This window comes from Apis florea, unplaced genomic scaffold (assembly GCF_048593485.1).
Source record: "Apis florea isolate Af1SG1 unplaced genomic scaffold, ASM4859348v1 contig_3496_pilon, whole genome shotgun sequence".
Lineage (NCBI taxonomy): Eukaryota > Metazoa > Arthropoda > Insecta > Hymenoptera > Apidae > Apis > Apis florea.
In genome coordinates this window covers 6,705,532-6,718,261 of record NW_028256773.1, presented here as the reverse complement: position 1 = coordinate 6,718,261, position 12,730 = coordinate 6,705,532, and the positions used below count along the sequence as shown (strand labels likewise).

Sequence of the window (12,730 nt, the reverse complement as noted above, 5' to 3'; positions counted from 1 at the left end):
CGTTGTTTTCTTGAGACTTCTTCCTCTCCTTCTTTGGGGCGCAATCTTTTCGACGATATTGATTTTCGATAGCTATTGTATTAAGAAGATTGGCATCCGTTGTTTACCAGTTCTGCTCGTTTAACCGTCCCCTGCGTCTTAATTCCATGCGATTTCGTCGTCCACATTTTTCTCTACTGGAGGAGACTATCCGACTCTTTTATTCCACCCAATTATCGGTTTCTTGCGTGATTAGTCGGTCGAACTGTTGAACCGTGCTCGAAGGAAATTTGCATTCTAAGAAATTCCCTCTCCCCTCCTCTTCTTTTTTAATTTAGTAACAATAAAAATTTCTCCAACGATTCTCCAGTAATATTCTTCTCGAGTGAATTTTATGCTTCTCCGAAACCAATGATGATTACGATCGAAAATAAATATAATCCGTTGAAAACGTTACAATTCGTTCATTATTCTTCGAAATTTTCATTATCTTTCGATCGTATTTAACCATTCTTGGCCGATTCGTTTTCCGCTCGCATCCCTCGAATAACGGTTTCTCTCCTCGAAACCGTTCCATCCTCCCTTCGTTGAAATTAGAACGCGACATTAATAACCCGCGATTTTATACCGCGAATTCGAAACCCGAGGGAAGAGATATTCTCAGTGTTGGCCGACTTTTGGACCGTGAACTTTCGAGGAAAATAGAGATGCATCGGCCGCGACCACATAACTGAGAGTCGGGCATAATAGGATGAGAAACTTAATAAAATGCGAGTACACGGTGGTGAATCGCGATCCTCTCTTCCCTTTTGTTCGTATCTCGTTCACAATCCGTTTGAAAAGAAATTGAATAACCAATATTGATTTTTCATTACGCGACACGGTATTTCCTCTTACTTTAAAATTCGATCCCCCTTCCATCCTATTTTCTATCTCTGTTACAATTATAGAGCGTAATGTCTGGCACATATCGTCGTTTCGATATCTTACAGATTTATTACTATTACGAGAGATGTGTATATACGTATCTTCAACGATTCAACCAGATAGATAATATTCAACCGCTATTACTACTACTACTGTTCCGTATCGAAGTTCAAGTTATTTTTAATCGGAAACACGTTTGTACCGATGTATAAAGTAGACCGTGAGCATTATCCTCCTAGCTGATTTTAGAATAGCTGCGGAATTTATTATCCGCAGAAATGTATTTCGTAACGTATGAATTGGTGGATGGAGAATGGTTTAACAACGTAAGAATCGTCCACGATTATTTTTATATCGCTCTTGAAACTTTTGCGATAAATTGCGAATCGGTGTAGAAAATAGTAGAGTCGTTTAATTTTTCGATGGGAATAAATATACGTGTATTGTTCGATAAAATTATCTGGAAATTACATATAAATTGAATAAAACGCGGATATATTATTGTATTAATGTACTTGTATTTCTTTACTCGGTTCATCAAGGATTAACAAGCTTGACTGCGTTTAATATCCGTTATATTTGACGAAAACTATGAATATATATATATCTCTTCTCTCGAGTTATCGCGCGAGCTTTTCCGATTCGAGTATTAAAATGTTTTATTCGTGTTGAAATTTTTTTTTTTTTTTTCTAAAAGAAAAAAAACGAATGAAATTATTCAACTAGACGATAATATATTTATATACATGAGGTCAATCGGGAATAAAATTTTGATAAAGTTTTGGTATGCGAATAATTAAGAGAAGGAGAGAGGGGGGGGGATAAATGAAAGGATAAAATACACATCGTAAAATTCAAATATTGGAAATCGAATTAAAAAGTGAAACATTGAATATAACGAAAATTCGTCGTCCACGTCGAAATTTATCACCAATAATTATAATATTATATCTCCGAGGATTGAATTGAAAATATGTACATATGATACGATTGTTGTAAATATTGTTATCATCGTATATTAATTATTGAACAAAGTGAATCCAAGTTTCTTAATATCGCATTTTCCATCGAGAAAGTTTCCCTCCTTTCATTTTAATAACGAATAAATTCTGCACCGAATATCTAGAACGCGATGGTTATTTTCGAATTGCCACAAATTGAAATTAGACCAATTTCTGCTAACGAGGCAAATTGCTGCAACGAGTCGAACTCGTATATATATATATATACATATCTGCCAACCTCCTTGTGTCCCGCGAGTCGCGAGATCTCAATGTGCGGTTGATTCGCAAACTTTCAATGTTTCGACCGGAAATATCGTTTAAATGTCGTTCCGTTCCACGAAAATAGAAATTTTCGTGGGAAATTTTCAAGCGAAGATTCCCCCTCGATCGAGAATTTCGTCGAAATCGGTAGAAACATCTGCCGGAAACCTGACGCAGATCGCGCGTACGAACATCGCGGTCGTCTTGAAGTTCGGCCACTATTTTTAAACAACGCGTTATTCTCGGACGTTCGTTAAGGATTGGAATGAAATCGAGAGCGAGATTCGATTTGATTAATCGTTCGCAGCGGCCGATCGGCCAAATCTTTGCCAAATTTAATAATAGAAAAATTCTTTTTCCTTTTTTTATCGATACCACGGAAATTATTTTGAAAAACTCGCATAAATTAACGTACGAGCAGAAAAAGGAAGGAATAGCTTTCTTCAATGTTGACTTTAATTTTTCTTGCCAAATTTAATAACTCGATGGAACGAATAATTTTAAAGAATAGAAAGAAATACCTTCGAAAAATTCCACGGATCGCGAGGAAATTATTTTGAAAAATTCGCACAAATTAACGTTCAAACCAAAAAAATGGGGGGAAAGGGAGAAATAGCTTTCTTCAATATTGACTCGACCTTAATTTTTCCATCATTGATCTCTCACCTTATCCGTGTATATTATATCAACGGACGGAAACCACGTCCAACACAAAATCCTCCCTCATCGTTCGAACGCAACCATACGAAACGCGTTATCAGCGTTATTTCAACGATCTAACCTATTCTTATCTTTCTGTTTCCAGGTAAGTCCGAAATAATACACGCTAGGTGTGTGGGATGGGGATCGCAACAACAGGTCGCGATAATGCGGCAATTAACGCGGAAAAGTGGCGGCGATTTACCTCCACTGGTAAAGCAGGTAAAACTGGAAGCAGAAATAAAAGTGGAAAAAGTAGGGAAAAAAAAAAAAAAAAAAACGAAAGCAGAGAGATCGGAGAGAGAAGTCGGTTTGGAAGGTGGCGCGAGCCACTTAGAGGGGAGGTTTTCGTGTAACGACGTTACGCGAGGAACGCGCGAAAAGTCGTTAACGACAGTTTAAGCCGGCAGGAGTAATGGATCGTACGGTTGTTCTGTTTAACGATATCCGTGGGCTAATACCTTGCCCCCCCCCCACGCTCATAAATAAAAAGGCATCCAATTTTATCCCACTTTTCCACGAGGTGTCGCGTCTTGTAATTGATTTTTTATTCGCTCGCACGTGCTATTACCGAATTGGATGAAATATCGAGTGTCGATCGATAATTTCTTTAATCCTTTGGAACGATTTTAAAATTAAAAATTCACAGATTCTTTCTCGTGATCCTCGATTGAGTGGATTTACGCTTTCGAAACGCGCTATATATCGTTTCTTTCTTTTTTTTTTTTTTTTTTTTTTTTTTTTTTATCAAAATTCCGTGGCAAATTTCGCCCGTTCTTCGTTGCGAAAGCAGCGATGATTTTTTCGGTAACGAGGCGACACTCGGGCAAAAGCGGATTTTAATCTGGAAAAATTCGATGGTTCGGGTCCCGTGACAAACGGGTGGCAGTTCCTCCCCGCGAGGACTGTTGCCCACGCGCGATCGTTATCTCAACGGTTAGCGACAAAGTGGCGAACGTGTTTTTTTTTTTTTTTTTTTTTTTTGCTTTTAAAATTTTCCCCCAATTATACAAGCGATGCCCGCGACGTGCTCGACAGTCGGTCGAGTTTTAACGATCCGCCATGGGAAATTAACTTCGTTATCATTATTACAAACCTCATCGGAGGAGGAGGAGGAGGAGGAGGACGGTCCAACTTATTTTTACAGTTTAGTTTAGAGAGCGCCTATGTAAATTGTTTACCGCGATCCTCGACGCCTTTGCTGCCGCTTGTCCTCCACTCCTTTCAAATTAAGCTGCGCGACGTTTAATGACGCGATTGTTGCTTTTTCTTTCTTTTTTTTTTTTTTCCATTTTTATCTTCACTTCGCTCGATTGAAATGTCGTTGCACGGAGAATTTACACCCCAATCTATATCTATTGTCGAATACGTATATGTATGTATAGGGACACGAGCTATATGTCGAGCGGTTTTTATCGATCGAAGTAATGGGGGTTAGTGTTTCTCTGGAGGAAAATTTTAGGATTTTTGTAATTTTTTTTTTTTTTTTCATTCGCTCGAATGATTGCTCGTTGATGATTTGTTATTATAGTGTAGTTATATCATCTTTAAAAAAATCTGTTATTAGGTGTATTTAAGAAAAATCGTGCGCAATTTATGGGGATTTTTTAGAAATTATCGAATCGATTAAGAAAAATATCGTTCGAATTTATTATTAGTAGCCGTGTCGTTGAAGAAAAATTGTATGCGATACGAGGATTCTCGTATTCTCAAGAAACGTGGCAAAGAATTGAAAGAGTCTTTCCTTTTCTGGGGCACACAGACTGATTCGCGTTGCTTGTATCGCGCTGTCTGCAAGATTAAGGTCGCTACTTTAAATGTTTTCTTTCGAATAACTTAGCAAAGTAAAGCACCCTGGCTCGTTTCCCAGAATTTTGTGGAATATGCATCTATATTAAGGAACGTATCTTAATCCCATTGAAGCACGGTTTTTGAAATTTACAATGCAAAATTCAAGTATGAATTATAATTTTCGCGAGCGCGTCAACAAACACGAGTCGGAAAATTCAGTTATTATATTTTCTTCTTAGAGAAAGAACGCAACATTCGTGGAGAAAAAAGATATTATCGAAATTTCTCGTTCACTTACTTTTCCTAAAAATTTAATTCTCTTCGGGAAAAAATTATTTTTTCCCTCCCCCTTTTCTCTAATTTCCAATTTTTCAAGCGTAATTATTTCGAATTCATCAGAAATTTAAGAATCTTTTACTTCGATTCAACCAGTTTCTCGAGTAATCCAAATTTAATTCAAAATTTCCTCGATCAAGATCTATCTTTGGAAGTTGAAGAAAAAGGAGTCACTTCCCCTGCTGAACTGTGAAATTCAACGTAATTCGTCCTCCTCTGAAAACACGATCCCCCAACAAAATAACGATCTCGAAGATCGTGTCCATCTCTCTACAAATTCCTTCTCAGCCCGCACGTGGCTCGTGTAATTTCTCGTTTCGCGACTTTCCCTTAACTCGCGAATTGGAAACGGCAACAGCAAATAGTTTTCAATAAACTAAGTTCACCGGGATGGTTCAACAAGTTCAAGACACCGAGGGAATAAAACTTCCTCCGCCCCTAGTTTTTAAAACAGTTCCACCGCTTAAAGACCGCGCTCCGACAGCTCCTCCGCTTCCGTTCCCCGGCTTCGGGTCCCCGAAGGGGGATTCCAAGTCGATTCGAATCCCCTTTTGTAATTTTGCATGCCTGCGAACCTTTGTCGAATCGCCTCGAGACCGACGATGATGAACACGATTCGGGAAAAGGAGATGTAAGAATGTAAGAATCCACGCATCGATGTGCTATAACTTGAGCTTCACTTTTGATCTGTCTTCTGTTTTTAAAGTGGTTACAGTTGGTAAATTAATTATAAAATAGATTTGAAGAGCGAATATCTTGTCAGGAAAGACACGTTTGAGTTCTTGTAATAAATTTTGGAATAATTATATTAGAATTGTATGTTCATTGGTATACGATTATTATAGTTAAGGGGAAAGAATTGATATAACAAGACTAGAATTTCTCAACTATTTTTATCGCGTCCAATTATTTCCTTTATACATTTATTTTGTTATACTATTTAATTATTCGATATTTATACCATACGTAACATCTGAAAAATTTATTGTTTTCGCGTTTGGATCCAAAAATCTTTTCTCGAATTTAATTCGTCGATATTTTTGTTCGCGCTCGCGACACGCTCGATTCCATCGCTACTTTCGATCTCGTCGACGAATAACCCACTTAGGCTCGTATTAACCTTAATTTCGCGCCTGGGAATCGGGGTGAATTCGAGCTGGTGGCTACTAGGAGGAACAATTGTAGGGCGCGATAATTTTCCTGAGACGAAGTCGAATTCGCCTGATCGAGGAATACGAGGATTGGACGCGAGCTGCGTTCGTCCCTAGAACTATTTTCGTTGGACGGCCAGAGAACGGACGAGACGGTTTTTAAGAGGCGACTCGAGAGCGTAGAAAAGAGCGCGGAAAACGATATGTAGAGGAGGAAGATTGATCAAGGTTTACGATAAAAAGGTACACGCTTTCTCGAGATATGGATAAATCGATAGGTAAAAATATGAGACAGGTATCGTTGACGTGTATGTGTTCGAATATCGTAAACGATCGGTATTGTCTGTCGGTAGACAGATGGCGTTGAAATAATATCAAACCATTATCTTTCAAATATCTCACTTGAAAATGACTCCTATTAACATCGAGTACTCATCGAAATCGACATGCGTTCAATTTTCTCTAAAATATCTTATTTGAAAACGACCTAGTAACATTGAGACGAAATAAATTTTTTTATCCTAAAAATTTGCAAAGATCGAAATCGATTCGCATGGAATTCTTACGATCGAACTCGATCCCATCGCTATCGACACGCGTTGAAATTCCATTTTCTCTAAAATATCTTATTTGAAAACAACCTAGTAACATTGAGACGAAATAAATTTTTTTATCCTAAAAATTTGCAAAGATCGAAATCTTTCGCATGGAATTCTTACGATCGAACTCGATCCCATCGCTATCGACACGCGTTGAAATTCCATTTTCTCTAAAATATCTTATTTGAAAACGATAAATACCTGGTAACATTGAGACGAAATAAATTGTTAATCTTAAAAATTCGCAAAGATCGAAATCTTCCGCATTCCGAATTCTTAAGATCGAACTCGATCCCATCGCTATCGACACGCGTTGAAATTCCATTTTCTCTAAAATATCTTATTTGAAAACGACCTAGTAACATTGAGACGAAATAAATTTTTTTATCCCAAAAATTTACAAAGATCGAAATCTTTCGCATGGAATTCTTACGATCGAACTCGATCCCATCGCTATCGACACGCGTTGAAATTCCATTTTCTCTAAAATATCTTATTTGAAAACGATAAATACCTGGTAACATTGAGACGAAATAAATTATTAATCTTAAAAATTCGCAAAGATCGAAATCTTCCGTATTCCGAATTCTTACGATCGAACTCGATCCCATCGCTATTTCGGCGTATCGACAAGACACGCGTTAAAGTTCAATTTTCTCTAAAACAGCGGAGCCGGAAATCAATGAATCGAACCCACTCTCTCTCTCTCTCTCTCTCTCTGCCCACGTGGCCGCAATATCCGTCCAACTTACGTTGCACGAAAATTCCTGGTGGATAGTGCTTTCGCTAGTACCTACATTCCTATTATGTCTCCCACGTGATTTTCCCTTTGAGGGTGCAACTCGCCTCCGCCATTTCGCCAGGTTTTACCATCGAACGTAAAACTGTTCGTTCTCCTCTCCTGTGGAGAGAGAATAGGGGAAGGGATCGAAGCTCTCTCTCTCTCTCTCTCTCTCTCGGTTTACGGCCGATTTTAATTCGGCCGAGAACTTACATACCCTCCCGAAATTCACGCGTTGCATTGCCGCGTGGAATACCAGCGTTAACCCTCCGTACTACCCTCCTTCCGTTATTTATTTTCTCGCAACTATTCGCGACTACGAGAGCTTCCAAAGCTGAGTGAGAGGGAGAGAGAGAGGGGGAGGGGAGGAGGAGGTGAAATTACGCTTTCTGATTAAAGTTTAATGCGCTTTTCGCTCAGTGTTTCTCAGGGAACACGGGTGTGTTGTATCGTCGATGGAAACGATACAGGAGAAGAGAGGGGGGGGAAAAAAAAAGTATTGCGTTGATTCGAAAGGGAAGAGAGATAGGGGAGGATCGTTGTGGATCGTCGAAGAGTTTATGAGGCTCGTCGTTCGGTTTTTCGAGTACGTGTTACGGGAGATTTGGATTTATCCTTTTTTTTTTTTTTTTTTTTGAGCCACTGGATATCGACGTTCGGGAGTCGAAGTTCGCGAGTTCGAAGCTGGAGAGGTAATTTTCGAAAAAAGTTTAGAGGTTAACTTCTCCCTTTGAAATGCAAATTGGATCGCGACCTTTTTAAATTGGTCTTTCTCAAAAGACCGATTGTTCCACCAATTTTGTTTGACCGCTTTTTCTTAAAGTTTAACACGAAACGAGAGAGAGAGAGAACAAGTTTTCGTCCGATTTGTTATTTATTCGAGTATTAATAACGAGGAGGCCGCGCAACTCTTCCATTTTTATTAAACAATTTTAATATCCGTGTAAACACGCGCAGCGATATATCATCCGGTAATACTCTTATCGCGAGCCGAGAAGTAGGGAGAATTGGATAGAACCGGAACATTTTTCACTTCGCGAATGATATACTGTTTCTGGCGCGAGGATGCTCCTTCCTCGGCCTCTTATGCGCACACACATCTTCGATTTCCTTTTGCGAAATTATGAAATTCAGCTTCTCGCCTGAAATCGTACGTAATTTTTATCGACGAGAATTTTTATCCTCGAAAATGCACGCGCGTGTCATCCAGAATATACGATTTCGAGCGATTTTAATTCTATATTCGAATCGTTTCGAATTGTAATGATCAGAGCGAATAATATTTTACAAACTTTGTCGAAATCTTGTCAGGTGTTTCCACGAGGTTTGGAATTATCTTGTCTTGTAACGTCGGCTATCGATCGATCAGAAAGCGGGAGGATTGGAAAGAAATTTTTTCCCCAAGAAATTCGAATTCCTGAAATTCCAATTTTCTTGGAGGAGCGTGGATAGCGAGTGGAATAGTTGGAGCACCGCGTAGTATTTGGATAATGAGAGTTTGCATAATGGTGGTTCCTTCATAAACTAGCTTCTCTTCTTCTTTCTTTCCTTCTTTTCCTCCTTCATTTTCAGAGTTTAAATTTATTAAAACTCGATTCCTATTCCACCTCTATTCTCCTCCGTAGCAAATTTTCTTTTCTTTTGACCCGCGAAAGAACGGAAGTTTGTTTTCCTCGAATCAAACGTTAATATCCCAAAATCTCGTCCTCCAAAGTTAAAATTTCGTTTCGAGATATCCAAAATTTTCATTTTTTCACCTTTTTCCACGCCTCGATTTATTCATTTCGTCAAATTCACGCTCGAAACGTCGAAATCAATATTCTCTCCGCTTACTCGATTTCGTGAAAAATTTTCCAAATACGGGAAAACGTGTAATTTCATTTATTATTTAGCAATCAAGATGAGTAAAGTTTGTCAAGATCGAGATTCCGTTTTCTTTCGAGAATCGTTAAAAAATGGAGTAAAACAAGGGAGGATGGAATTACAATTTTGTTCCACAAATAACAAGGTGATCGCTGCCATCGGCCATTCTCGTCACTTTGTATTCCGCGCACAATGCGCCACGGTAATAACGGATCGTTGAGATAACAACGTCTGACAATCGTCATTGGACTCGTGACACAGTAATTCCCGATGACAAGCACGAACCAGGCTATCACCGGGATAATAAAGTGCATCAGAAATGGATGGAAGACGAATGTTGCTCGCATGAGTCAGAGGAAACGTGCGCAAACCTGAGCCTATCAGCTTTCCTCTACGTGTATTCCGCCTGTTGTCTCCTCATCCATGCAACCATGCTAATTCTCGGATGGATCGCAGACGTTCTGCCGGTTGATTACCTCGAAATTGAACGAGATACTTCAACGTGATTCCTTGTCCAAATTTCTTCATCTTCTTTTTCTTTTATATCAAATATTCCTCAATTTTAACGAGCAATTCTTCCCACCTTTTCGAAATTCCATTCAATTTGATTCAACCGACTTCGATAGGGAAATCGGGTCGCTCAACTTCGCCCGATTATTATTTCTTCGAACGCGGTGGATTCGATTGCAATTCGAAAGGGAAACGCGTAACGCGAAAAACGGTGGCTTCGAGATGTTTCGGCAAATCGTAAACGTTATAAAAATCGATAAACATTCGTAAACGTCGGACGAACGACGCCATATGCGTCGCACGTATACCAACTCGAATCTAGATCAGAGTTGCGCAACGACACGTTGCGCAACCACCCGCGAAAATTTAATTTCGCCTCCTTCTTTTCTTTATTTCTTTTTTTTTTTTTTTAAATAACCAACGTTGAATCAGTCGATTAAGGTTAGGTTGAATTATGCGTTCGATACTGCGAAATTGTTAAAATTCATCGATCGCAAAAATCTTGGAAGGATTTCTTCCTTTAGCTTTATTGGCTATTATCGTTCGAACGGTTTAACGAAACTCGTTAATCGCGGGGAGAGGAGAGGTCCTCGCGATAATTTTCGCGATCCCTTTCGTTGCCCTTTGTTACGCGTCTCGTTCTCGCTGTTTGCATTCGAAACGATCGAGATATCCCGCGGCTTTCGGTCATGTCAACCTTCCGGGGGCGGCCCATTGTCCCCGCACCTTTCAGCCTTGGAAATGAAGTAATGGAAGCGAGACTCCCTCCTCCTCCTCGCCCCACCGCGACACGCCTTCGTTTTAATCTTTCCCTCCTCGTCCTTCCTTCATTTTCTCTCTCTTTCTCGCTCTGCCAACCTTTAAGCCCTCCTTTCGCTCTTCATCGTCTTTTCTTTCCTCCCGTCTCGCGATTGCACTCCGGTTTCGAGAACAATCGCGATAGAATCGGTGTCGTTTCGCTGTTTTTCTTGCTTTTTTTTTTTTTTTTTATATATCCGCGCGAAACTCGCTTCATATCGCCTCTTTCTTTCTTTCTTTCTTTCTTTCTTCTTCCGAGGAAACGAGAGATCGTCAATTATGCGTTTTTTCCTTTCGAAACAGATATTTTTTTTTTTTTTTTGTTTGATCGAGCAAGCGAAGTATTGATTGAATCAGGTCGAGGAAATTGATTAATATTTAAATGTTATTATGGGATATTATTACCCGGCAATCGGATTAGGTATCGTATCATTTTTCCTTGCGCATTTGTCCGAGACAACTTGTCTCGCGTCTCATTTAATTTCAATAAGTTGAGAAGAAACTTATTTCTCCACCTTCCTCGAGTATCACGCAACGTCGTATGGGAAATAAATACGATAGCGTGAATGGAAACGCGATTACCGAACAAGTGTGAGTGTCGCGAACCAAGATATCTTCTTCTCCTCGAGTTTTCTTTCTTATAAATCGCTCTCCACACTCTCCTTGTTATCCTTGTTCAACAAATTTCTTCGCCACTTTAACCCCTTCCCGTACAAATTAGCTCGACGAAATCCGGATCCAAGCCGCGTACTTCGCAACGTAGACAACTAAGAATCGTGACTTTCTCGTGGCTGGTAAGAACTGGTAAGGACTCGTGATGCTTACGTTTTGACCTGATCTTCAGTTCACCACTGCTATTCATGTTTAGGCCGTGGAAGAGGAATTTTCCAAACTGGATGGAATTGAATATCTCGAAGTCGAACATTTTTCATCATCTTCCTCAAGAAAAAAAAAAAAAAAACAATCTTTCTCCAAACCAACCGATAATTACCTCCATTTCCCCCTGTGGAACCCAGCCACTCCTCCTCCTTCTCTTCGATCTGCCACCTCGAGCCGCCAAACAATCGTATTAGAACCGTCTTTCCACTAACGTCATAAGTTTGTATCTCTCTCACTTCTATTCCCGTCCAATCCTTGACAACCCCTTTCGTCCAGCACGAGAAAGAAAGAGATACGATAAAATTGTTCCTCGCGACTTCTCGATCAAAAGGGGGGAGTAAAAGGCTTTCGGAGATTTCGAGTGGTAATTTATTTCCGGTGAGCGTGTGTGGCGAGCACACACACGACACAAACAGAAGTATCCGATTCTCGGTCCACAAGGATTGTCCAGCTTCGAGGAGAATTGTCGCGGCAAATTAGGATGAAAAATCAGCGGCGCACGCGGCCATTGCGGGATCAAGCGGGATCTATTTTTCCTCCCAACTTTCAGGGTGTTTTTTAGAGAGAGAGAGAGAGAGAGAGGAAGGAAATTTTGGAGGCGGTACATCATAATGGATCAAACGTGAAATCTTTCTAAAATTCCTTGGATCGATAGAAATGTTCAGATATCAGTGGTTCTCAACCCTTTTTCTTCGTCACTTTTAATAATTTGGAAATTTGGCGGCGCACCAATGCGACAAGACAAATTGAAAGAATTTTATTCGGTTTGTACATTATAGATCGATGTAATATATCTATATAATATATTTTGCAAAATTAGCGTATGCATGGATATTCGCAGTGGCCAGGAAATTTTATTATAAGAAATTCGGAAGAATAACTACCTCTTCGAACGATCGAATAAATATTTGCACTGTCACAATCACTGTATTAGTTAGATTAATTAAAGTAAGAAATATATTGAGGACGATCGAGATCCGAAGGCACGAATCCGGATCCTTTTCCACGAACGAATTGTCATCGGGAAAATTGAAAGTTGAGCGCACAATGGAACGAATTTGGCGAATGCAAGCGTGGTATCGTTAACCTGTGATCGCAACGAGAGAAGGAACGCCGAGGGAGGGATGCACGCGAGAGGAGATGGTTGGCTCG

General features: G+C 39.7%; 1 protein-coding gene across 4 annotated transcripts in view; it reads left to right on the top strand.

The window, feature by feature from the left end:
• Positions 1-12,730, top strand: part of LOC147656836 (protein muscleblind-like) — a 229,588-nt gene that overhangs the window by 156,047 nt on the left and 60,811 nt on the right. The window contains exon 4 of one of the 4 annotated variants that reach the window (XM_086913474.1): positions 2,977-3,006. The exons of the other annotated variants lie outside the window; for them this stretch is intronic. Within the exon in view, the coding sequence (XP_086769600.1) occupies positions 2,977-2,991 (15 nt within the window). The 3' untranslated portion in view covers positions 2,992-3,006. Of the gene's footprint in view, positions 1-2,976; positions 3,007-12,730 lie in introns of those variants that run through there. 4 annotated transcript variants of the gene reach the window in all.